At 37.3% G+C, this 27,994-nt stretch overlaps 2 protein-coding genes across 3 annotated transcripts in view; both read right to left on the bottom strand.

Annotated features, from left to right (window-relative positions):
• LOC107729960 (testicular haploid expressed gene protein-like) overlaps positions 1–3,345 on the bottom strand; it is a 6,852-nt gene extending 3,507 nt beyond the window's left edge. The window contains exon 1 of the mRNA XM_016540696.1: positions 3,204–3,345. Within this exon, the coding sequence (XP_016396182.1) occupies positions 3,204–3,345 (142 nt within the window). The remainder of the gene's footprint in view (positions 1–3,203) is intronic.
• An 11,845-nt stretch (positions 3,346–15,190) lies between these two features.
• LOC107729990 (SH2 domain-containing adapter protein F-like) lies at positions 15,191–27,215 on the bottom strand. 2 transcript variants are annotated; one of them, XM_016540732.1, is made up of 9 exons: positions 26,838–27,215; positions 26,193–26,257; positions 25,734–26,004; positions 24,763–24,822; positions 23,221–23,374; positions 22,812–23,009; positions 20,388–20,568; positions 19,413–19,532; positions 15,191–16,860 (listed from the first exon to the last, which is right to left on the bottom strand). In XM_016540732.1, the coding sequence occupies exons 3-9, from the start codon at positions 25,998–26,000 to the stop codon at positions 16,674–16,676; spliced, it is 1,167 nt and encodes a 388-aa protein (XP_016396218.1). In that variant the 5' UTR covers positions 26,001–26,004; positions 26,193–26,257; positions 26,838–27,215; the 3' UTR covers positions 15,191–16,673. The 2 variants fall into 2 exon arrangements, with proteins under 2 accessions (XP_016396218.1, XP_016396219.1); XM_016540733.1 differs by lacking the exon at positions 25,734–26,004 and having other exon boundaries at positions 24,763–25,093.
• Between the last annotated feature and the right edge of the window lie 779 nt (positions 27,216–27,994).

Genomic DNA, 27,994 nt, shown 5'->3' with positions numbered 1-27,994 from the left:
CGGGTGTGCCTCACACGTCCTGAAAAGTGAAGCTGCAGGCTCTTTGATCGCCCCCTGGTGGCCGGTTGCAGTACAGGTCATAAACCCCGCCCTCTCCATGTAAACGAATGGGACTTGAGTCAAAATAAAAAAATTAATTACACTTCCAATACAATTTTCCGAAAGATGGTTTTGGTCATTTAAGGTAGTTGTTATCACGCTGATATATGTTCTATTGTTCGTTTTTGTGATAAGTGATTTTAGCTAGTAATTTGATGCTATAAAAACGGGGCGTGTCGTTATGGTTGATTGGGTCTGTGGGAGTTTGATACTGCGGCTCCACCTCACGACACTACTGCGCAGACTCTGGCTCCAAACAAATCTCTACTGCGCAGACTCTGGCTCCAAACAAATCTCTACTGCGCAGACTCTGGCTCCAAACAAATCTCTACTGCGCAGACTCTGGCTCCAAATTATGTCATTTACTCAAGATGGCAGCGGCTGTACTGAGATGCTTTGGCTTCACTTTTATATAGTGGAAGGAATAGGAGATGCATCGTCCATCTTTTTTTACAGTCTATGGTGGCAGTCAGTCACTGCACCGATGTGGATATTTACTGTACTTCGCAATCACAGATTCTAGCCTACGTCTTGGAATATAACCCAAATAAGAATTTTAACCGTATACTGCCATATGAACAAGTAAGTAACAAGTCTGCCACGTTTGTTCTGACCAACTGAGGAAAAAAGCATTACCATAAATCTCGCTACCAATGGTGATTAAATCTAAAGATCGGTTACCTCATATCACATCAAACCGTTCAAATTATTATTATTGTTATACTTTATTCTCAAATGATTAATGTTAACAACATCAGCATTGGTGACTATGAGTATAGTGTGTATTAGCGTGTAGATTTCAATTTCTGCACAGTCTAATCTAATTGTCATACTCTTCCAATTTCATTTTAAGAAATTCTTTTAACCCAAAAAGCAAATTATGCTCCTTTCGAACTGGTTTTCTTTAAAATACAAATCTTTGTAATCACAGGCTATCTGTAATCAGAAGCACATTTATAACTGGAATATAAATTTAATTTCATTCACATGTGTCCCGTGAAAACCTACCCGTACCACTCAAATTAGAAAACATTATTATAAGCTAACCGTTGTGAATCGGGCTAAAGTAAGGCGATAGATTTGAACACTGGCTGGTTATGTACTTGCTCAAATATTGATTTCGGATCATTTTTAACCAAATAAAGTTACGGACTGCAACTTTAACTATAGATCTCAAAAATATTCAAAAATGATTTTAACGCCTCATATTATAGGATAACCTTTTTTTATTACTTCAAACCGTTTAAACTTATGTAGTGGTGTAAAAAAAAAATAAAAAAAAAAAGTCTTTGCCCCCATCTAAATTTTTCATGTTGTCAGATTGTGAGTTGTGGCAGTATTTAGACACTTGGTGGTAAAAGGTATTGGTGGGAGTTTTCATTGTCTTTGGTGTTCAAGGTTTCAATTACATAATCTTTGAGTGTAAAAAGACTCCAAATGTCACTGAGGTGAAGCAGTTCTGCTAAGACAAGTGGGAACTTCCTCCACAGATGCAAGAAACACTCATGTGTAACTACAGGAAGTGTTTATAGATGCTGAGGGGGAAATCACTTTTTCACACTTCTTGATAAGAAGAAGGTCCTTTGTGGAACCTTTGCTGTTTTAAAATAGCTTGTATGCTTTAATTTAGATCACAGACACAATGACGTAAACTGAAGCATATTACTTATTTTCTGAATCCTTGCAGAACTGCCTCAGCTCTTGATATTTGTAGGCGTTTTAACACCTGAAGATTGCATGATTGAAACCTTGAAAGCCAAAAAAAAACAAAAAAACAAGTGTAGTGTCCACCAGACTTTAAATACTACCACACCAAAGTATAATCTGACGAAAATAAAAAATAAAATATGTGCATAAACTCAGAAATTAAGATTCTTTACAATGCTGTATTGGTTTCTGGGTTCTTTAGGCTCTTTATAAAGTCTACGGTATCATATTTGATGCACCAGTTTTTTAATGCCTCTAAATCAGGGATGGGCAACTTTGATATGCACGTCCTACTATGCTGAAATTAATAGGGGAGCGGCTGGAAATAGCGACCTCTCCTGGTTGGAGATAGTATTAACATCATAAACTGAAAGCAATCTTTACGTGACTTGCTTTTCAAATGTTTTAAAATTGATCATCCGAGTCTAATATGATCCAGCAGGCCTTACTAAAAGACACCGCGGGCCGCCAGTTGCCCATCCCGGCTCTAAATGATCAACAATCAAAATTTTGCTGCACACAATTTACTACATGCCTTCTGTCATCGATTGATATTTCACACTTTTTTAGCAAGTAAAAGGCCTTTTAGTATAGTTGTAAAAATATCCAGCTTCAGCTAATGGTTCATGTGTCTTTTTGTTGGGAAATTTTTATACATTTTATAAAGTAAACTTGAACTTAAACTTAAATCATGTTAAAATGTGAGTACGCTCTAAAAAATGCTGGGTTAAATACAACCCAGTGCTGGGCAGCCCAATTGCTGGGTTTGTCCCTATTTTACCCAGCACTGGGTTGTATTTAACCCAGCATTTTTTAGAGTGTATCAGTTATGACCATCAGGCTTTTGATTAACGTTTATTTGTTAATCTATCATCATTGTATAGCACTGCATTGTTTTGCCCCCACAATAAAAAATACAGAGCTTTAATCATAAAACTAGGCATTTGAATATCATCTTACTAAGGAATATTATTGGGAGATATAGAGGGACAACTGATATTTATAGGCATTTTATGTAAGTAGCTATTAGGATTTCATCTTACTTTTTGGCATATAAATATCAGCAACTGAACCAAATAGCATATTTTTGCTCAGTTTGGGCCCCTGAATAAAACTGAGGTGTGTTATATTCCTCCACGAGTTTGAGCTCCGTTTTCTCACTATATCATACTATATGAGCCATAAAAGCCTGGTGTATCAAATATGATACTCTACAAAAAACGCATGTATTTTTAAAATATATTTTGTCTGAAAGTTCAATATACGGTTCCATTTAAAATACATGTATATAGTTTTCTTACTATTTTTCATATGTCAGGCATTACAGGGTTAAAGAACTAGTGAAGAACTTTTATTAGGTGTGCAAGATGGATCACAAACTCATTTCGGCATTGTGGCCAGCAGAGTACGATCGGGCTGCCATCCATCAGCTGGCATACGAGGCAGTGCAAATGAACACACTCTTTCAGAAGGACGTGCTTTTAGCGCTGCTGCACTAACCATCCACTCCGTCCGGTGACCTTCTGAATGGACAGACATATGAGCTGTGTTCAGAATAGCACACTGCCATAATGCTATTTCTGCAGCACACTGTGCATAGGATGTAAATTCTCTGTATGCAAAAAAACAAAAAAAACAAAATCCCTGGAAACCTACTGCAATTGCCAAATGTGCTATGTAGGATCATAGCACACTATTCAGAATGCAAGGCAGTGCACTTAACTGTGAAAAAATGTGGGTTGTTGCATGTGTTTTCTGCTTCATGTTATTTTTCCACACACAAAAAAAATATATGCAGTAAAGTAGTATACTGTAGTTTGACTATGATCATGAGTTATTTGCTTTCAGCTTCTTTCCTTACTTCAAATTAACTAGATGACACCTGAGAGAGCTGGATTCATATTTTCATATTAACTAATTACAGATGCCATCATCAGTGAAAAGCACAGCCAGTTAAAGCCCTACAATGAGCTTTGAGACTGAGTTTAGTGTTTGAATGGAACCATGAGGACAGTAGGACTGGAAGAGCCGTTATTGCATGACGACGTCAGCTGTTGTGCTGCTGCGTGATTCTCTAAACAGATACTGAACTTATGAGATGTGCATCATGAGACACTGTGGAAGGGAAATTACTGTTTGTGTCTTTTAACGAAGATAAAATGGAATGAATATGAGTTTAACTCTCATCGTCTATTGCATATTCACATTAATGAAGGCTGAGGTGTGTAAACTGGCTATAAAAACTCGATATACATGTACAGTACTGCGTGGAGCTCGTATTCCTTTGAAGGAATAGTTTCATCTGTTCATGGGAACAGATTTGGAGGTATTTAACATTTAATCACTTGCTCACCAATGGATGCTCTGCAGTGAATGGGTGCCATCAGAATGAGAGTCCAAACAGCTGATAAAAACATCACAATAATCCACAAGTAATCCACACACCACTCCAGTCCATCGATTAAACTCTTGTGAAGAGAAAAGCTGCATGTAAGAAACAAATTCATGATTAAGGCATTTTTAACATTAATACTATTTCTGTAATATTACGCTTCCTCCAGTGAAAAAGTCCATCTCCTGTTGTCCTCACACATCAAAATCCACACACATATTTGTTTAGAACCGATTTGGATTGTTTTGGCTTGTAAAAGGTGCTTGATCTGTGCATATTTCTCTTCTGATTCAGACGAGATGACTTCAATATTATCGATAGAGGACTCATATTTTAGCCGGAAACAACGGTTGGAATTCAAAAACATCTTAATGATGGATTTGTTTTTTACAAACATGCATCTTATCACTTCTCAAGATGTTAATTGATGGACTGGACTGGTGTGGATTACTTGTGGATTATTGTGATGTTTTTATCAGCTGTTTGGACTCTCATTCTGACGGCACCCATTCACTGCAGAACATCCATTGGTGAGCAAGTGATGGAATGTGAAAGTGAATGTGATACATTTCTCCAAATCTGTTCTGATGAAGAAACAAACTCATCTACATCTTGGATGGCCTGAGGGGGAGTACATTTTCAGCAAATTTTCATTTTTGAGTCAACTATTCCTTTAAGAACTGTAGCTTTATAGTAAGTAGTTTTAATGGAAATCACATTAGTCACCTGTTAGTCACTACACCAAAGAAACGGCTTGATTGTTTGCTCTGGGCGAGCTGCTCGAGGAGTCAGTTCTGTGGAGACAACTTCAATACATGACCAAAGATTATGATATAACATTTCCACAAAGGCATTCAGTAAATGAAGTGATTCTCATACCAAAGGCTGTAGTGGTGATCTTTGACCTGGTTGGTAGTCCATCAAGCCAGTATACTGAGCGCCTATAAATATAAAAACAAACAAACAATAAAAAGTAATTATTGCATCAATGCACAAAGACAAATGGGTGGTTTGGACACATATAACTGCTGTATTTCATCATAAATATACAAAAGTATTGTTTGGGTCAGTGTTACTGCCCGGAAATGTGGCAGACACGAGCATGGATGACTCACTAAAGGATGCCCAAGTTATCTGCTGTTTGAATGAGTCAAAGAGCCCCCTTGTGGGCAGATATGCCAGTTCATTTAAAAAAACTAGGTCAAACACTAACAGAGGTTTTGACCAGGTGTGAGAGAATGGCAGTCTTTATTCTCCTGGGAAACAGCAGTTCAGTTTTCATATTTCACATGGAATATTTCGATTTCGCAAAAGCACAAAACACACACACAACATGCAAAACATCATACATATCTTGCACTTCTTTCAAAACTGTTTTGGTATTTTTGTGTAGTAACACTAGTACACACAGACATAAAATAATTAGCCACATACACACCAAACTACACACAGATGTGAAAAATGTAAAACTACTCTTGTGTGTCTTTTGCTTCAGAGTGCAGTGGAGTGCACAGGAGTTGTCATAGCACTCGCACATACATGCATATGCACATATACACTGTATATACAGTATGTATGTACAATTGATGAATTTTACACAGTTATGCAACTGAACTAAATCAATACTGAACTGACTTGAGCTGTGTAATGACGCTATTGACTTGTTAGAGCTGCTTTATATTTTGAGGGGACAGCAAATTTACACTGTTATACAAGCTGTACACTCACTACTTTACATTGTAGCAAAGTGTCATTTCTTCAGTGTTGTCACATGAAAAGATATAATAAAATATTTACAAAAATGTGAGGGGTGTACTCACTTCTGTGAGATACTGTATATATGATACACCCCTTTGCGTTGATAATGTACCGCAGTGACCCACCTGTCAGGGAACTTGAGCAGGTTTGTTTTGGGCTGCGCGAGCTGCTCTGTCCGTGTAGGCATCACTGCTCACTAAACACAACAGTTTCCAGGAGCCTAGTGTGTTTAGAACACAAACTTGTGCTTTAACGAGTATAAATAGATGAAAACATTCTGAATGTATCTGCATAAACAAGTAATTAAAGAAGACATTATATAAGAGTGAATGTTGCAAATAGCCTATGAATCCCACGCACTCATTAATTATTTACTAAAGAACTATAAAACAGCGACAGTTCAGACAACGAAAAAGCAAGTTTTTTTTTTTTTCATTTTTAAATCACTTTTATACCGTTTTTGTTTTGTTAGTTGAAGGTTGTTTTAGATAAACAGAAGCTTCCTCAACTCACTCACCGATCCAAGCGTCAGGTGCGCTGCGGCGCGTTACGTGTCACCATAGCAACAGTTCACGTGAGTGCGCTCTAATTAACCAGATCGTCATCTAAAGCGTGTCAAACAGTCTTCCTGTTTGTAAACATGCCCTGCACTACATATGCAGACTTTTAAAGTCATTTTCATTAAGAGTCGAATAAATGTGCTTTAAAGGAGCATGATGCATAGACATAAAACTTAAAAGTTAACAAAAATAAAAAATATATAAACCTTGTCCCGGAAACACAAGTCAGCTATTTAATTACAATCGATCTTAATTATAATATAAATGTATTATATATTTAAATAAATTCAATTCATTGCATGAAATAAACACTTTGAGGTGTAGCTAATTCTGCTCATGTGGAGAAAAGCACCAAATAAATAACATGTGAAACACTGTGTCAGACCCCGGAGGGCCCCAGCCTGTGAAAGACTCCAACAGGCAGCAGCAGCAGATGGGAGCCGGAGCTGTAGGCTTGCATAATGACCACCAAAGTCAAATGTCAGACTGATAACTGAGCACAAGAGAGGGTTAACCATGAGGACAATGCTGGAGATTAGAAAAAAAAAACAAATTCATCAGCGAATAACCCCATCAGCAGCTGTTGTGCTGCTTTCATTCAGATCCCATTATCTCACTGGGGTGTTTGTTATATATAGATGTATCATGCTCGCTTCTGATCGGCCAAATGCAGTGTATAATGTTTGTACAATGTCCTCTAAACTGGTAACCAATCTCCTACACTGCTCTCTTTTCACATAGTAAAATAATTCCAATTTCTATCAGTACTTCATGTCTATTTATCATCGCTTGTGCTTTAATGTGTAAACAGATAAAACATTCTAAATGTATATGTATAAACAAGTAATTAACGCAAACATTATATAAGAGTGATTGATATGCAAATATGAATTCCATGCACTTATTAATCATTTACTACTGTTTTACTATAAAACAGCTGTTACGGGGCGAATGACGGCCTCTATAGCCGTGACAGGACGGGCAGCGGGTTCACAGACGGCCTCCATAGCCGTGACAGGACAGACAAAGAGTTCACCGACTGCCTCCATAGCCGTGACAGGGCAGAACGAGAATTCACCGACGGCCTCCATAGCCATGACAGGACGGGCAGAGAGTTCACAGACGAGTTAATTGACGGCCTCCTTGGCCGGAACAGAACAGACAGAGAGTTCATAGACGGCCTCCTTGGCCGCAACAGGACAAACAGGAAGTTCACCGGTGGGTACTACTGACACCTCTGGAGGTTCTGCAGCGGATGCCGCCACCTCTGGAGGTTCTACAGTAGTGCCCTCAGGATACAGGGAGAGTTCGGCAAAGGTTCCTTCGACCTTGACATGACAGGTTGAAAGTGCGTTTCTGGGCGCCACCACGCAAGGAGCTGAAGCGAGCACTGCCGCTTCGGGAGGTTCTGCAGCATGCGCCGCCACCTCTGGAGAAACTGCAGCGGGCACCATCGCTTCGGGGAACACAGCAGCGAGCACCACTACCTCAGGAGATTCTGTAGCTTCAGCCGCCACCTCTGGAGACCTAATAGTGGGCGCCGCCGCCTCTGGGAGTTCTGTGGTGGTGTATGCAGCCCAAACACACCAAAAAGCGATCCCCATCAGGGGAAACACTTCAGACAGGGGAATTAGTTCAGGAACAGAAGGGTTAGAGTGAGTGTTATTTAGTGAATGTGTGATCGGTTACAGCTGTGTGCAATCAGTGCTGTGTGCAATCAGTGCAATGGATGATGGGATATGTAGTCCGGGATGACATGCAACAGTTTGTGTAGTGCGAGAGTCAATGTAATGGAAAGGTGACCTCTGGTGGTGAGTGAATTGAAGTTCATAGACCGGATCCGTGACAACAGCACAGAAGCCAACATATAAATAAGTTCACACAACAAAAAAGCAAGCAAGGACTCAAGAATCCTACAGCAATAAATGGTTCTTAAATTAAAGAGGTTTCTTTGCTGTATCATACTGTCATGATATAATTATCACATTATAATAAAGGTATAGATATAATTTGTTAGACATAAGTCATTAAGCTAGTTAAACCCTGCTGAATCTTGAAGAACAGGTGAATATCATAGAAAGGCTCTTGAGAACTATACTGTCACTGCAGGGCAAAACCCTGAACATCAGTGTGTTTGAACATGCTGAAGTATGCTAGATGAGCACAAAGCACCATACATGCAGACACAAGTTACCACAGTATTTGTATTGCCCAATAATTCAATACCAAGGTGAAATATGACATTTTTTTCTAGATGTAAAATTCACAAACGCATTAAGAAAATACTGCAAAACATCAGTTCACCCCGTGTTTACATAGACATTTGTAATGTCTTAGAGTTTTGGTTCAGGCATATAATGAATTTAATGAGTTTAAGCTATACTGGGTAGCTTTTGTCCCGAAAGCGGTTGAAGCATAAAACTACATGTACATGCACGGGTAAATGATAAAAAAGTATGCAGTTTCCCGGGAAATCCGTCCTGACAACTCTAAAATATGAATAAGTATTATAGGGTTACCAAAGTGACTCAGGGTAAGGCAAAAACACGGTTTGGAAGATAATAATGTACTCCCTCAATATGTAAATTTTGTTACTTTTGAACCCAAAAAAGTTACATAGTGTAGCTTTAAAATGAAGGCTTGATCATTAAATATAGATATACACATTAAATATATGAAGATGCTTACCTGTACAAAAAACAAAAAAAAAAACCTGATTTGAGGTGTTGTTCCTATATGTAGCCTACAAATATTGTGGGTCGTGTTTAAAACTTTGGGTTAGGACTAGGAGTTTAGGAACGATGTCAAATAATACATACAATACTGATGCTTGTCTTAAAGGAATAGTTCAACCCAGAATGAAACTTTTCTGAAAATGTACTCCCCCTCAAGGCCATCCAAGACATGAATTGATGTAATGGAGTGGTGTGGATTATTGTGATGTTTTTATCAGATGTTTGGACTCTCATTCTGACGGCACCCATTCACTGCAGAGGATCCATTGGTGAGCAAGTGATGTAATGCTACATTTCTCCAAATCTGTGCCACTTAAGAAACACATTCAAATGCACCATGGATAGCTGAGGGTGAGTACATTTTCATCAAACTTTTTTTTTTTTTTTGGGGACTATTCCTTTAAGAAACACCACTAATAATCTATTACAGTACTTATGTTACCATGTTTATATGTTAGTAATTCTGCAGGAAGTTTAACTTGTCCACACCCTTCATTTGCCCTTCTCTGCTTTCTGAAACGTGAAGGTCTTGTTTGATCAGACCAAAGGGAGGCTGGAGTCCAGGATCACTGTTGCCGTGGTGACCAAGGTGGTTTCCTGGTGGTTGTTCAGGAATTTTCTTTGACCCGACACTGATGAAATGTTCCTGCTTCAGCGAACAGTGCACCTACACACACTGCACACAAATGAACAATTACAGGCAAAAACACAATCAGAAAGCAAACAAAAAACAACTAAATCTCAACCTCAAATTTGTCTTCCACGTGCACACGCAAAAAAAAAAAAAAAGGCGTAATGTCAGACATTTTTATATAAACATTACATTCATTTTTAAGAGAAAGAGTTTATGTTTGGTTATGTGACTGTGACCATGTCTTTTACATTTGTCACCATTTTAATTACTTTTTTCCTTTGCTATTTTTATAATTATAACAGCAATTAAGAATTTAAGAAAATTGAATAATAATTATTAAAAAAATTATAGCAAAATTCTGCTATGAGTTTAGCATGTCACATAACTACCCAAATGTAAACACCATTATCAATATAAATATTATTATAAACAGTCTATTTTATCTTGACACTCATAACCTTAACTAGACATTAATGCACCAACGCATTCCAACAATAACACAATGCTGGCACTTGTTTCCTCAGGATAACATGTTAGAATGCAAAGAGACAATGTTTAAATATTCCTGAGATGCCAGGGCAAAGACGCAAGGAGAACTGAGAGAAAATGAAAGACAGCCAACGACGAGTTTATCCAGAAGTATGCAACCTGCATGCTACCATCTATACAGAAACATTTTAAAGCCAATCAATCACCCTGAGTCATAAATGCCATGTGTCTATCAGTCTATACTAGATAGAAAAACACATATAAGTCTCATAGTTAAAAGCCAAAAATGGTCATTGGTAAAACATCTTCTGCAGTGTAAATCACAAAAAGGTAACTGGGTGTTAACCAGTAAATCGATGAGTCATATATAAAGTAAAAACCCATAATTATAACAAGTCAATTGACAAAAAATGGACTTGGCACTATCTTATAATTTCACTTTTCTATTAGCATGTCATCATTTTGACTATTTCAACTTGTGCAATAATTATTTTTTTGTCAGTTATTTTCATAATTTTTCATAATCATCTAAATTTTGACTGTCAATTTCAACTTCTCATGATTTAATATGTCACAATTTACTTTTTCATCTCATAATAATGACTTGCACTAATAAAAGTTGAAATTATGACAGGCTGAAATTGGAAGTCAAAATGATGACATACTAATAAAAAGTTTAAACTGTGATGTCACATTTATGGTCAGTACTGAATTGTGTCATAATTATGACTTTTTTTATCCATTTTTATTTCTCTTAAAAATTTTGATTTAGTATCTCATAATTATGATTCTCCAATAAGCTGGTTTGCATGCACAGACCTTTAAAGGTAACTATCACCCCTTTTGAGAACTGGAGATTCGTTACTGCCACAGTAACACAAGAACACATATCAAATATACACAACAGACCCTCAAGATCCTGGCCAAACATTTGCATACGTAAGAGAAGGTTTCAGGCCTCAGGCTTGTGTTTTGAAGCAAACACCAGTAATTGTTGGTTTAGAAAAAGGCACAGACAAAAAATGGGAGCAAAGTCACACAGCTGGTTGTTCTCATCTGCGACAGTGTGATATGCGATACGTTTCAGATGGGACTTTGTCTTGACAGCATATATCAGCTGTGTTGAGTCCGATTCCCAGTAACACACACGCACACATACCCCACGCAAAAAAAAAAAAAAGGCGTAATGTCAGACATTTTTATATAAACATTACATTCATTTTTAAGAGAAAGAGTTTATGTTTGGTTATGTGACTGTGACCATGTCTTTTACATTTGTCACCATTTTAATTACTTTTTTCCTTTGCTATTTTTATAATTATAACAGCAATTAAGAATTTAAGAAAATTGAATAATAATTATTAAAAAAATTATAGCAAAATTCTGCTATGAGTTTAGCATGTCACATAACTACCCAAATGTAAACACCATTATCAATATAAATATTATTATAAACAGTCTATTTTATCTTGACACTCATAACCTTAACTAGACATTAATGCACCAACGCATTCCAACAATAACACAATGCAAGGATGCAGGACAGTCGGTTATTTACAGTGTGACTCACTCAGGACAATGTTGGCACTTGTTTCCTCAGGATAACATGTTAGAATGCAAAGAGACAATGTTTAAATATTCCTGAGATGCCAGGGCAAAGACGCAAGGAGAACTGAGAGAAAATGAAAGACAGCCAACGACGAGTTTATCCAGAAGTATGCAACCTGCATGCTACCATCTATACAGAAACATTTTTAAGCCAATCAATCACCCTGAGTCATAAATGCCATGTGTCTATCAGTCTATACTAGATAGAAAAACACATATAAGTCTCATAGTTAAAAGCCAAAAATGGTCATTGGTAAAACATCTTCTGCAGTGTAAATCACAAAAAGGTAACTGGGTGTTAACCAGTAAATCGATGAGTCATATATAAAGTAAAAACCCATAATTATAACAAGTCAATTGACAAAAAATGGACTTGTCACTATCTTATAATTTCACTTTTCTATTAGCATGTCATCATTTTGACTATTTCAACTTGTGCAATAATTATTTTTTTGTCAGTTATTTTCATAATTTTTCATAATCATCTAAATTTTGACTGTCAATTTCAACTTCTCATGATTTAATATGTCACAATTTACTTTTTCATCTCATAATAATGACTTGCACTAATAAAAGTTGAAATTATGACAGGCTGAAATTGGAAGTCAAAATGATGACATACTAATAAAAAGTTTAAACTGTGATGTCACATTTATGGTCAGTACTGAATTGTGTCATAATTATGACTTTTTTTATCCATTTTTATTTCTCTTAAAAATTTTGATTTAGTATCTCATAATTATGATTCTCCAATAAGCTGGTTTGCATGCACAGACCTTTAAAGGTAACTATCACCCCTTTTGAGAACTGGAGATTCGTTACTGCCACAGTAACACAAGAACACATATCAAATATACACAACAGACCCTCAAGATCCTGGCCAAACATTTGCATACGTAAGAGAAGGTTTCAGGCCTCAGGCTTGTGTTTTGAAGCAAACACCAGTAATTGTTGGTTTAGAAAAAGGCACAGACAAAAAATGGGAGCAAAGTCACACAGCTGGTTGTTCTCATCTGCGACAGTGTGACGTTTTGAAGCAAACACCAGTAATTGTTGGTTTAGAAAAAGGCACAAACAAAAAATGGGAGCAAAGTCACACAGCTGGTTGTTCTCATCTGCGACAGTGTGATATGCGATACGTTTCAGATGGGACTTTGTCTTGACAGCATATATCAGCTGTGTTGAGTCCGATTCCCAGTAACACACACGCACACATACCCAGAAGCATTAGCGCTCAGAGTCAACAACAGAGTGTGTATAAGCTCGGTCACATGGAGGAGGTCTGACCTATTTTTTTTACAGTGTGTTGCATGAATGCTTTATGAGGAGGAACTCTTTTTTCTGCTGAGAGACACGGATCAGCCTTTAGCCCAGTAACGTCACATCCAATCAGGATTTAACCGTACAGATGACAATTCAACACACACACACTTTTTTTTTTAGAAAACAATTCCTAATTTATTCCAAAGAAAAGCTTGAAAACAGCATATAGAAAAAACAAAAACACACTAAAATTAGTCATCATAAACTATAGCTACCGAGTGGATCTCTAAAGCAATAGAAACCTTGTGTAGAAGTCTAAACGCAGTAGTGTGTGTGTGTGTGTGTGTGTGTGTGTGTTCAGAGGTCGTGCAAGCAAACCGATCCCAAAACCACGTTCATTTGAAAGCTTTTTACTATAACATTCACTAAACAACAGAAGATTGTGTTTCTTAAGAGGAAAATGCTTGAGTTTCATCTTCATTTACAAACACACGGACGCGGCTTATGATTATAGTAGGGGTGGAACGATACATGTATTCGTACCGAACCGTCACGGTACGGACATCTCGGTTCGGTGCATGAGGCCTTACAACGAATACAGGCAATTCACCCCCAATCCAGAAGGGGGCGCCCACAGCAATGCAACGCTGTTTGATAACCGGCCGCCAGCAGAAGAACAGCGAATGCCATGAGTTGCACACTTGAAAACAAAGCCCACTAGACAGTGACCATGTGCTGATTCTGAACAGTGTTGCCAGGCGTACGATAATTATCGTATTTGTACGATAATTATCGTATTTGTACGATAATTTTGACCTTAAAAAATCCCATAATGTACGATAATTTCAGAATTTTGTGACTCTTCAAATGATGGTAGTTGTAATCATAGGGTTTCTATAGGCTACTCATCCACGAAATCGGCTCATTACAGACACTATAAATGCGCTCGTGCACACCTCAGAGTGTGTTAAGGATTCAGGAGGGTGCCCTGCTTTTAAGCCAACGAGCACTATCTTGCGGTCCATGACGGCAAGAACCCCCTCAACATCTGGCAACACGCAGGCTTCCGATGATAGAGACTCACAGGTGGAGTTATTTATCTATTGTGGTAATTTGCAGGTTGTGTCAAAAAGTTGTTGGTCTAGATAAATAGCTGTATTCTGTACGTTTGACTCATGTACGATCATTTTCTTCCAAATACGATAATTTTGAGCTTCTGGTACGATACTTAGACATTTCCAATCTGGCAACACTGATTCTGAATGCGTCTCTCACAGACTGACAAAGGAGTATACTTTAAAGGCTTGTGCACTCAACTTTTTGAGAAATGGAGCTTTGTGCTCGGGTATCCAACCACTCTCATTCTGCACAAATCCAAATATTCCATAATACTTCCATATTTGCGATGTAACGTATCTGAATGCTAAACTATTATTTATTATGTAAATTATAGGCTTTGTACTTCAATCGCGTTCACCGTGTTTGGTTCTCTGTATTTTATTTTGATAAAGAACCAGCTGTCACATTAGCAATGCTGGAACTTATGTGTTTTGTGTGTGTGTGTGCGCCGGCGCAATCACTTCAACAGTTTCCTTATTCCAGCATAATCAACTTTAAACACTTATTGTCTTATTAATAATGCATCACTGTATAAAGGTCTGCTTTTATTTGTGTACACTCACAATGAAAACAAAACATTGTGCTTTTGTAAAATAAAGAAAACAAATAGGATGTGGCTTTCTGTCATTTGAGTTTCTGTGAACAAATTAAGCGTGTCACAAAAATGAACAAACTCAGCGTATATAGGCTACGTTACGTGTCGCACTGTTTTTTCCCTTGTTTATCCGTAAACTAAATCAAATATATTTCAAGAATTTATTCCTTGTATGTATATATGTACTGCAGATTTTATATATATAACAATGTAATAATATTTAGTATTTTCACATCTAGGTGGAAACAATTTTAATTTGTACTACTGTCTGTTCAAAATAAACGAAAAGAAACTGAGCATAGTAGATTTTTCCCCCCGTTGTACCGAAATCGTATCGAACCGTGACCCCCAAACCGAGGTACGTACCGAACCGTGACATCTGTGTACCGTTCCACCCCTAGATTATAAGTGACCTTATTTCAAATATCACATAAACCCAGATTAACTCAGAAGAGATGGTTCACGTAAGGTTTCTCATGGAGCTTTAAGTATTGCTAAGAAATCCTCAGAAACGAGCCGGCAGCACTAAGCGGTATCTGGTAGAGTGAAATGATGGGTAGCATTGAGACAGCTGCCTTAAGTGAAGCCAAATGCCACAGTAATGACCGCTTCCTGTCATGCTACAAGACCGGAGCACTGAAGCGAATGAAAGTGCAGCTTTAGATGGTCGGAGGACTTCAATTTCTGTTTTCGTCATCCTCAGCACCCCGAGATTCTGGGAGCAGAACAAATCTTTGTGTTTGCAGATGGCCATCCGGACAAGCGAAAGTCACATTCGGAACATTCCAGCGTCGTATTTTCACTTCCTTACCGCTAAACCATGATTCATCGCTTCTAGTTAGTGACAAAAGGAAGTTAAGGGCCGGCTTCCTGTTCCTAAAGAGAAGCCCTCATTTTTGCTTACAGTCACTCAAGATGAAAATTCAGTCATTATTCACTCACGCGCATGTCATTCCAAACCAGCGTGATTTTATATAGTGGAACACAAAAAGAGAAACGAGTAGAACAGAACTAAATTTACAATACAATGAAAGTGGATGGTGACCGTCGCCATAAAGCTCTAAAAAGGACAAAAAGATATATTGTGTGGCTTTAGAAGACTTATATGGACTACATTTATGGTGATTTTGTCCTTTTTTAGAGCATAACAGCCATGATCAGCATCCACTTTCATTAACATCATTCAAAAGATCTTCTTTTGTGTTCTACAGGTTCGGAATGACATGAGAATGAGCAAATGATGACAACTGCCATTTCAGGTGAATCACTTTTTAAAGCAAGAAATCCTACAGAGGATGGGATTTGTACTGTACATCATTGCATTTTAGTATTTAGCAAAATCTTTATAAATACTTTGGTCGGGCTACATTTTATCTTCAAATGTTAAAACTATCATTTGAAGAGTTTGGAGCAGAGAAAGTAATAATATTACAGTTCCCAGTGTGATGCGAAGACACTTTAGAGGTCAGTGGTGTGTAAAATATTCTTCACCCGTGTGCAGCACATCAATACAGTTTCTGTACAGGCCGACTGTGTTTTCATTCACACCAGGGTTCATTCACACGCCTGAAAAATCTAATTCCCACTCCAAACACAAATCAAACTCTCAAAGAGCCTGTGATATGTGATTGAAAATTAAGCACTATAGTAGCCATCTGAGTGAGGCCCTGAGTGTGTACGTGTGCGAGCGCATGGTAAGTGTGTGTGTGTGGTCTCAGAGCGTCTGCACCAGCACCGGGAACAGCAGGGACAGGTGTTCGGCTCCGCGGATGGGCAGTTTGTTCGTGGTGTAGTAATGAATGACTTCAGGGATGGAGCCAAATGGAGGACTGTTCTCTCCCAGGATGAACTTCCCATCCCGAGACTGCGAGAACTTCATGTGCATGAACCCGTGACAGCTCCTGCAGAGAGACGGAGGGGGGGAGAGAGAAAGTCTTTGAGTTTGCATATGGCTTTGTAAGCCTGACCTGGAACAGTAGAAATGTGTCAGTCGGTAGAGACTGCGCTATACTGTTTATACAACAGTAGGTAAGGCTGCTGTATATTATAAATAGGTAAAACAGTGTTGTTACTGTTAACTAAAACTATTAAAAATCATTTTCGTTCAATGAAATAAAGCTAAAATAAATAAATGTTACATGAAAATGCGTTCAGTAAGTTTAACCCTGTAAAGCCTACTGTTTCATATTTGATATGCACATTTCTAAGCCCTCTGAATGATCACCATAATCGAAACTTTGCTGTTGTACACAATCTGCTACATGCATTCTGTCTTCTGATTGATAGTTGATTCTTTTAGCAAGCAAAAGGCCTTTTAGTATAATTGTAAAAACATCCAACTTCAGCTCGTGCTTCATGTGTCTTAAACTGATCATCAAACTAAGCATATAAATGTCATCTTAAGACATTATTGGGAGGTACAGAGAGACAACTGATATTTATATGCATTTTATGTCAGTAGTCTGTTATACTGTTATAAAGATTTAAGTTATATTCATTTCAGGATATCAGAACTTCATCTTACTTTTTGGCCACATAAATATCAGCATCTGCACCAAATTGCATATTTTTGCTTCATTTGGGCCTCTGAAAAAAAATGGAGTAGTTTTTTGCTCCTTGAGTTTGAGCTCCATATTCTCTCTATAGGGTCATTCTGTGTCAACTCAACCAGAGGTCCCCGGCTCAAAAAGTTTTGATTTTGCTAATATTTTTTCTGAAGAAAGATAAACACATATAGTGATGAAAGCCAAAATATTAAATGTTATGGATGAATATTTACTGAGTAATCCACTGTTTTGTAGAGAGTAGGGCTGTTAGTAAAATCTGTTGACTTTAGCAATCTTTGTTGCATTGTGTGCCAATGGTGACCATTCAAAAATAGGAAACAGCACTTTTCAAGTTTTTTCTCCAAAGCTTGCATGCCAGTAACTCAAGAAGTATTAAAGATATCTTAATGCCCTTTTAGATATTGGGTCTTAAACTTTTCTGGAGACATGAGATATGTGAAAATACAGAAACTGTCCGTGTCTTAAACAAGTCAAGGATAAAGTTATTAAGAGTTAATGGTTTCTGAGTGATGTTGCAACTCGCCACATTAATAAAAAGGGAAAATAAAAAGGAAAAATAATTAAATGAGATAAAGCACTTTTTATTTGTGAAGAATTTAATTTATTGGATCATTTCACATACATAATTAATATATAAACAATTGTATTGTTTATAAATTAAATTAGTATATATTGTGATTTATACAATCAGAAAAAATTATGATTAAAATATAATATTATTTATTTATTTATGCATTTAGCAGACGCTTTTATCCAAAGCAACTTACAGTGCATTCAGGCTATACTTTTTTTTTTTTATCAGTATGTGATTAAAATACCATGATGTAAGATTTTGGTCATATTGCTCACCCCCATAAAACTGAAAAGCAGCCATGCTTTTTGGTGGGCACTACATTATTAATAACATGGTAAACGCATTCAGACCCACACAAAACACCTCAAACCTGAATATATTACACAGAGCTAGAATAGCTAGATGTAACTGCCCTCCAGCAGTAGAATATGCATGTAGCATAAGGGGAAAAGAAAAAAATTAATAAATGAGAGCAGATCTAGACAGAGAAAAATAAAAAGAGGTTGCATCAGTTGGCTGCTAGGGCGTTGCTATGTGGTTGCTAGGGTGTTCAGGCTGGTTGCTAGTTACCGGTAGTTGCTTACTGGCCAAGTCCAATTAAAACCACTCTCAAGTCTCTATAACAGTTTAATTTCTAGATGACTCTGGTCCTCTTTCAATGCAAACTAATGGGATTTTATTGTCAAAATTGTAATAAAACATAAATATCAGATGTTTCATTTAGAGTAGCTATAGTACAACATAAAAAAATTACATTTAGAGTAGTTACAGTAGTGCATAATCATGTAAATATTTAGTGTCCAGAGAATCACTAAAGGCTCTGGCCTTAATGCGTATTTAAAGTTAATTTCCCATGAAGATGCAGAAAGAGAAACATGAACCTAGACTAGCAGAAACAATTTGCTCTATTTATAAAGTCAAATGACTCTGACTGTTTCATGAAACAAAAGTGAATGTGGGACAAGTACTTCAATTACTATACCTCTGAAAACAATCACAACACAGCAGAAAACGGTAGCTAGTGGTTTAATTTACAGCACACTAATAGAACGCCCAGGTCATCAGTGGCCTTGTTTCTAGAAAGATTTAATTTTGTCCTCAGGGACTGAACCAAACCAAAAAGCCCTGAGGTAAGTCATGACAACACAACTCTGAACTGCAGCAGAAATTGATATGAAAATGAAAAAGACAAAACTGTCTACTTGTGAGGGAATGACTAAGCTACTCATTCCACAGAGCACTGTAAATGATGGCACTGAATGAGTTGTTGGGTTGTAAGAGTACCTGAGAGAGTGAGTTTGTAAGACTGTACCTGAGAGACAGCGAATAGTCGTTTCTGCTGGTCTGGCTTTTCCTCACCAGGTAACTGCACTCCTTACACAGCGTGAGCAGAGATTCAGCTTCTGAGCGAGTCAATGCACCATGGTACCATCTGAAACACACACACACACACAGATGGGCCACTATTAGGGTTTTCACAGAACCAATCTTTCAGCGTTCAAAACGTATCTTTTAACTTACAATCTGCAAAGGATTGGAAACATATGTTCAAATACTCCATTTAATGTCAAAGTAATTTACATAAATTTATAAATAAGCCTTTTTCACAAAAACTGTCATTTTCTGTGGCTGTTTGGATGTTTTAAATATGAAAAAAATATACAAAGTTTTAAATATGGATATTTTTCTTACACAAACACATCGTTTCACTTCAGAAGGCCTTTATTAACCCCCTGGAGCCGTGTGGAGCACTTTTTATGATGGATGGATGCACTTTTTTGGGCTTCAAAATCTCAACCCCCATTCACTGCCATTATAAAGCTTGGAAGAGCCAGGGCATTTTTTTTTATATAACTCCGATTGTATTCATCTGAAAGAAGAAATTCATATACACCTAGGATGGCTTGAGGGTGAGTAAATCATGGGGTAATTTTCATTTTTGGGTGAACTATCCCTTTAAGTATTGGGTTTCACTCAGCAAATATGATGCAGAGTGGTGGAAAAATAATGATAGTGTTTGAAATTTTAGCAGAATGCTCTTCTCTTGAATTCAACTAGCTACTTATGCTAGTTACTACTACTTATTGGATAACTTTCCTGAGGTAAATGTTTAACCGTACCACATCATATGTGTACTCATTTGACAATCATGTCATGATGTTATTTGTCTATTTATGTTATTTGTACTTAAATAGTACAACTTTTCACTTATACATCTGCCAGTTTCCTGTGTTAAATTCATTGAACAGCACAGCACAGCTCAGGCTGTTCATGTGTAAATACATACACCTGTTTCTCCAGGGGCAGTGTGGGATCCACCCTCTCTCCCAGGATGCCGTGTGTGTTGCTGGGCTTGTGCAGGCTGGTGGCTCTGCTGGATGGAGGGCTGATTCTGGACGCTCCTGCCTTCCTCGGTGCCTCGTCACGGGGCAGTGTACATTGTTCCCAGTCTCTGGCTTCAAAAGTTACTACAAAACATTCAAAAAAGGGTCACACTTTAGTTTGGGGACCAGTTCTCACTATTAACTAACTTTCAACCACGACTTTTGCCTCAATAAACCCCTAATTTGCTGCTTATCAATACTTAGTAAGGTAGTTGTTAAGTTTAGGTATGGGGTAGGATTACAGGATCTAGAATATGGTCAAAACAAGGCATTAGAATGTGCTTTTATAAGTACTAATAAACAGCCAATATGCTAGTAATATGCATGCTAATAAGCAACTAGTTAATAGTGAGAACTGGTCCCTAAACTTAAGTGTTAAAAAAAATAAAAACCTTACTTAAAAAACAATAATAAACAAACTTTTTAAAATGCAAGCAAAAAGAGCAGGTTAAAAAATATGTATGTACATTAAAAATATAGAGTATTTACTACTACTACTACTACTACTACTACTACTAACAACGAATATTTATTATTCAATTACTTTAATTATTATTTAAAATATGATTTACTTATTATAAACCTATGCAAATGAAAGAAATGCATTATTGCTGCAAAGGTTACTACAAAACAATTATAAACTTTAAAAATGCAACCAAAAAGAGTTAAAAATATACATTCAAATTAATTTTATGTAATTTAATTTTTATATATTTTATTGATATTTCAAATATAAAAATGTAAAAATGTATAATAAGTAAAATTATATATTTTTTATTAATAATTAAATGTGATTTAATTGCTTTATTTTATGTTTTTCCCCCCATAAAATTATATGTGTATTAAATTATGCAGTATATCTTAAAATTCTATTTTGGAACATAGTGAAACTAAGAACAATTAAGAACATCTCCAACCCCAATTTATTTTTTTTTTTTTTTTAGAAAAGGCATTAACATTATATATTTACAATTAAGGGTTTGTTTAAATCACTATCCCTCAGTATAAGCAATACAGTAGTGTTTCATGCTTTAGCAAACAACACTAGTTATTATCTCCCAGCATCACTGTTCCTGCTGTCTTGGTAAAGAAGCTCTTGTCATGTTTGTGAGGAATATGCATCTGACAGAGCGTGAAAAAATCCACGAGCAACCGGCAATCTGATCAGAAGTGGTGAAATGACCATGTGATGAAGAATGCGTGACATTTCAGTCACAGAGGGAGAGATGATCTGAGTGTGTGTGTGTGTGTGTGGAATGTGATGCAGAGCAGAAGTCACACAGTGGATCTGATCTTTCTGCATGACTGCTCTACTCCTGTCTCCATCAAGACCCTCCACACATCCCTCTCCTCACAACAGAATCAGACATCTTCCTTTCTCAAGTGCAAGATAAAAGACAGACTGCACCTACAGATCATTTTATTGAAAGCAGACAAATCCAATGTTTAGAGCTGCGACTGACAACTACTGTGCTTAAGAATTAAACTGTTGATGCATCAAACAGTAGTCAGGGTTCAAAACTAACTTGAACTGACTTGAGAAAATTTACTGGCCATAAAACATTATATTATATTTTCATAATAACATTATTATACTTTTACTCTGCCACAAAACAGTATTTGCATTATTATTTAAAAAGCAGGCAGTTACTTAGGCCTGAGTGATTTAAAATATTATCATTCGTTCATATTTATTAATAAATATTCATATTTATTAATATTAATAAATAGAATAATTTATTAATATTTTAATTAGAATGAATATTAAAATTATAAAAATATAGTTATATAGTATAGTTAAATATAGTTTATTTAATCATATTTATTACTATTTATTATAAACTACAAAAGTCAATAAAGAAATATTACTACTACTACTACTAGTTTATTATTTAATATATTCAATTTGTTATTATTATTATAATAATTCATATTAAAATACATAAATCAATGTATTGTTATTAATAGTAAGAAGTATATTACTATTGCTATAATACTATCGAGTAAACGATTGATATATAATAATAATAATAATACTACTATACAGTATATGTAAAATAATATATAACTGTAAATTTGATATTTATGGCTGTCTAAATTTCTTTGCTTTCAAGTGCTAAACCTCAGAGCTTTTACTTTGGCAGAAAACCAAAGGAAGCTGCTCTAAAACACCAGCCACCTATCAAATAACACGGTTTTAATATACTCACATTTGCTGACTGTTAAGTTTGTACCCTGCTTGTAGTGCAGTCAACGTCATTTTCAAAAGAGGATGAAAACGTGCTGCTGTGGAACGGAGCCCATCTCTAGACAGCAACATGTCTTACCAGCGAAGGCTTTGGAGATGTTCTCTTTCTTCCACTCCCAGGGCTGGTCGTACTCATCCGCCGGCCTCTCGTCGTCCTGGGGCAGACGGCTCTCTCTCTCGTCCTCCGCTGGGGCCGCCTGGGGCCGAACTCTCTCCTCGTAAGGGCTGTCGTAGAGCTGCGGGCTGTTTCTACCCCGATCTGTGCTGTGCTGGAGCTCTGACATACGACAAACACGTTCAATTGCACCAGACAACACGAAATTACATTATGTATGAGTATTATGAAAGTGAATAAGGACTGGAGTTGTCAAGCTCTGAAAAACATGTAAACGTTACCGCAGACCACAAATTACAACATACTGGAATAACAATGGCTGAATGAATGCTCTCTTTGGAATTATAAGAGATATAGTGGGGAAATGCTGTACCGCTTATGAATCTCTGGGCCTCAAACGGCTCCATGTAACTGCTGCAGGCTTCGACGGCGTTCTGCTCCCAGCCGGGTCTGGGCCGCGGGTCCGGTCTGGCATCAAACGGGTCCGAGTAATCAGTCTCCCCAACTGCAGGAGCCGAGGGAACCACCTGGTGAAAAGAATAAAGAACAAGTGTTGAGTGATCATGATGATCATATGAATCCGAAACGAAGATAACTGCAGAGTTTTACACAGTACACGATTCTGCTAGCTCATGTAAACACACATGAAGCATTTTCATCCACTACGGTTATTATGGTTAACTAGTAAAAAAAAAAAAAAAAGTGGTACTTCTCATTTTCATTTTGTTTAACTTGATGTACTAAAATTAACTAAAACTGAAATTTAAATTAACACTACATTAACTAACTACATATTTTAAAAAAACCAAAAAAAAAACCAGTAACTATTATTACACATCAAAATTACAAAAACTATTTATTAAAATTACAAAAATTAATACTAAATCAGTAAAACTTGAAAAAAATTCAAAATAAAAAAATAAAAATTAAATGTTCAATTTAATTTAAAAATAAAAGCTGTTTTTAGAAATCCCTTAACCACAAACCAAAATGTAAAGGCCGCAGCTCTTGAACCATTTGGTCTACAAACATAATCGTGGTCTCTTTTGAAAGCAGACACTAGAAAGTATATACTATAATAGTACATAAATAATACTAAAATGAAGTCAAATGGACTTTTTTTTATAAATCTTTTTTTTGTCTAGACTGAAAATTGTCAGACACTGATTACATTATGCTTACATTGCACAGAAAAGCGCATCACTTTTTTGTTTCACTGAAGAATTAGACATTTTTAGACACACAATCCATTTAAAAACCGAAACGAGTGAGAGAGAGGGTTGGTGTGTGCGTCTATAAAAGCCGCAGGCATTGGGATTACTTGCATTTGGGTTAATGAAATTGATTCCCAACACTCACACCCTTCACCTCTGATGACAAAAGACAATTATTACCGGCCGGAAACACGAGCAAATTGTGCGTCTGTTTGGTTTATGACATCTGCAAAACTCACCCATGACATGTGCATCGAACAAATCTACTCAAAACAATCAGACATCAATGTAATCCTAGTAAAACATCCACTGCGACTCTCATAACCGCCTCATTTGTGATATATTGATCTATTCATGATGGAAGAAATTAACTGGAGGGTCTTTACCCCAAGATAAACAACCATACAAGTAATGTTCTGGTAAAATAATTCCATACAAACAAACATTTGTCATTGTTATGACATTCAAGTACACATAAGAAGAGCAAAAAGGCTTGAAATCACAATTATTCATCAAGATGAACACACTAAAGTACACCACTAAACTATGTTTTTACACTTTCAGGGATTGGTTCTTGGCCAATCCCAGTAATTTTCCCCATATATCCACACAGGAAATCTTTCAAAGCACATCATTTTTACTGATAACAGTCCAGTAAGAGCCATTTAAGCTCTCTATATGTTAAGAAAACAAGAACTTACAGGGGCCTGCGGTTCCTCAAAGGTCACGATGTTCAGTGGTATTTTGCTACGCCCGAATTCCTGAGATTCCACTTTTATCAGTCTGTGTTTGGGAGACACGATCTTCACCTCCACGCCGTTGGACAGCACCGCGCCGGGGAACGTTTCCACCGACCCTGAGCCGTTCAGCACCCGGTTTTCCGTGGGTTCGTATGGGTCCTCAAAGTCCAGCTCTTTCTGAGCCCTGTAGGCCCGCAGGATCTCGCTTTCGGTGTAGTCCGGTGTCGGGGGCTGAGGCGGTCCTTTCCTGCTGCCAAAACTTAGGTGATCTCTAAACCACTTTGCCATGGGTCTACGACCAAGACAAGAATGAAACCGATCAAAATAAACGTTAAAAGAGCTATAGCCTATATATATCAGCGGTTAATGCTTTTGTACTTGGTGGATAAATTAAACATGATGGCGATGATTTCATATTAATGAAAACAAATAAATCAACATTATTCAAAAAGAAAGTTTCACACATAACGTTACACAAAACAAAACAAACTTGCACTGCTCAATCTGGGCAAAGAATCCTGTCAAAACAATAACATGCACCAACTGTACACACCCACTTTCTTATCTTTCCCCCTTTAATTTAGCACATAACAGAGAGATTCTTTTGTTTCTTTGACTGAAATAGACAAAAACTGTTATTATAGATTAAAACTAATGTTAGCAACCCGGCTAACATCTTTAAACTCCGCTAGCTCACATTATAGTCACTTTATTTGTCGACAAATGTGATTATATACACGATTACTATAGTAAATTAAACACAGAAGACGAATACTTAACTAATTTGGAGCACAAAAGTAAAAACCAACAAATGTAAACTGCATTTGTTAGCCGGCTTGCTTGCTATCTATGCAATGCGCAATCCCAATGGATACTCACAGACGAGCGCGTGCCGATTTTTCATCTAATACGGCAGTATTACGCCCGAATTCCTGAGATTCCACTTTTATCAGTCTGTGTTTGGGAGACACGATCTTCACCTCCACGCCGTTGGACAGCACCGCGCCGGGGAACGTTTCCACCGACCCTGAGCCGTTCAGCACCCGGTTTTCCGTGGGTTCGTATGGGTCCTCAAAGTCCAGCTCTTTCTGAGCCCTGTAGGCCCGCAGGATCTCGCTTTCGGTGTAGTCCGGTGTCGGGGGCTGAGGCGGTCCTTTCCTGCTGCCGAAACTTAGGTGATCTCTAAACCACTTTGCCATGGGTCTACGACCAAGACAAGAATGAAACCGATCAAAATAAACGTTAAAAGAGCTGTTATGCTTCTAAAAAGGACTTTATCCTAGTTCTTCCATGGAACACCATCCATAAATCCTGAAACACCTAACCAATGAGTTACTTATTACTCACAGAGTGTCAATAAATGGCAAATATGATATTGTGCAACAGCTCACCTCAGTTTCCCCAATGCATCGATGCTTTAGAACATCCAACGCCTATTTGCTTGCAATAAATTGATCTGGAAAGCAAAAGCACAGCTATGACATTTAAAAAAGCAAGAAATGTAAAAGAAAGGCAGTTGTGGATTACTTTAAGCCTCCACCTCTAGACCAGCCCCACTGGAAAAGACATTTTACAGTGATAACACAAAAATAATTTACTCAACCTCATGTTGTTCCAAATCCGTATGACTTTCAATCCTCCACAAAAGTAGTTATTTAGCAGAATGACCAGACAGCTCTTTTTCATCCAATGAAAGTGAATGGTGACCATGTCAGTCAATCGAGAATTCAGTCAATAGTGACTTAAATTTAGGTCCGTTTCTCACAGAAATCTCTCATATGACCTAAAACACACCAAATTAGTTATATAAGCAACTTTTATTATGCTCATTGTCCTTTTTAAACCAAAGATTCACAGTCCCGTTCACTTTCATTGGATAAAAAACGATGCAGTGAAGGTGAATAGAGACTGAGGTTGCTACCCCTCTCACATTTTTCCTAACAACTGCTTTTGTTTTTCATGGAAGATGGAAAACAATAGGGGTTGGAACAAAATCAGCGTGAGTGAACCGTTACATAATTTAAATTTTTGGCGACCTCAATGATGCACGGATGGAAGGGAGTATTTAAAGCAACTGTGAGGGGAATCTCAAAAAGTGACGAGCGTGTGCACGTGCAGATGGATGGATGAGTTGCATCGGATTGCATTGGCTGTTGCAGCTGAGCTGGTGAGCAACACACAAGCTCGACTTGTTGTTGAAGCTCTCTGGAGAGTTGCATTGTCTTTGTTCTTGCTGAGGCATTTCATTTCACATGATGGCTCGTGCTTTGGCTTTGCACTGTGCAAAATCAATGTTGCATGTCTGCAAAGCACAGTTATTAAGAAAGTGCAGGGTTTTTAGATAACACAAAGAGATTAAGTGCAATAAAATGCATATAAGCAGGGGCTTCTGGTTAACCACACACACTAAAGGAAGCAATCCAATTCACTACGTGTCCCATCTGTCACACCAGCTCTCATTAACACCTTCTCCATCAGCATACAGAGGTCAACTTGTAAGGTTAGAAGGTCACCAGCACTTTGGTGGAGCAATATGGGAGATGGTGAATAATGGCTATCCACACACTGGACTGCATTAACATCAAATTAGCAAGTGTTACCTTGAACACCAAAACAAGCCACTGATGCCATTAGCGGATGTCAAATTAAGTCACTTTTGCCAAATGTACACTGCAGAGGTTCAGAAGCGCTTCAGATGAGGCATTTAGGTGTATCTACACAAAACGTTTAATATGGAAGCATGTTTCTGCCACGGAATAAACAATAAAATTTCGACTTTCCTCGACCTCACAATTCTGACTTCTTTATTAGAACTGCAAGATCTAAACTCAGAAATGCACAGTCAAAATTGTAAGTCGCAATTACCATTATTTTTTTTATTGACTACTTTATGACTTTTTCCTCGGAAATGTGAGATATAAGCTCAGAATTGCAAGATATACGCTCACATAAAAAGTTGCAAATTCCTTTTTTTATTCCATGGCAGAAATGGTTTTCCATAGTTTAATGCTGCTCAAAGATGGCATAAATGCAAAACAATGTGATGCAATTACAGCTGTATTCTTTGAGGCTAGGGGCTGAGGTGGGTGTGAGCCAACATGATTCAGTCTGGCTTTTATGCTGCGTTGTGCATACACTGAATTTTGAGCGGGCACAAAGCAGTCTTAACTCGGCAGTGTTATAAAACGCTTTT

This window comes from Sinocyclocheilus rhinocerous, unplaced genomic scaffold (assembly GCF_001515625.1).
Source record: "Sinocyclocheilus rhinocerous isolate Xijiao unplaced genomic scaffold, SAMN03320098_v1.1 scaffold638, whole genome shotgun sequence".
In the NCBI taxonomy this organism is placed as follows: Eukaryota; Metazoa; Chordata; class Actinopteri; order Cypriniformes; family Cyprinidae; genus Sinocyclocheilus; species Sinocyclocheilus rhinocerous.
This window is presented reverse-complemented; position numbering and strand designations above follow the sequence as displayed.

Coding starts and splice junctions, on each gene's coding strand:
- LOC107729990 (XM_016540732.1), bottom strand. CDS start 26,000: ATGGCAAAGTGGTTTAGAGATCACCTAAGTTTCGGCAGCAGGAAAGGA. Junction 23,010..23,220: donor GGCCCAGAGATTCATAAGCG/GTACAGCATTTC, acceptor GTCGTATGTCAG/AGCTCCAGCACAGCACAGAT. Junction 16,861..19,412: donor GACTATTCGCTGTCTCTCAG/GTACAGTCTTAC, acceptor GTCTCTCTGCAG/GAGCTGTCACGGGTTCATGC.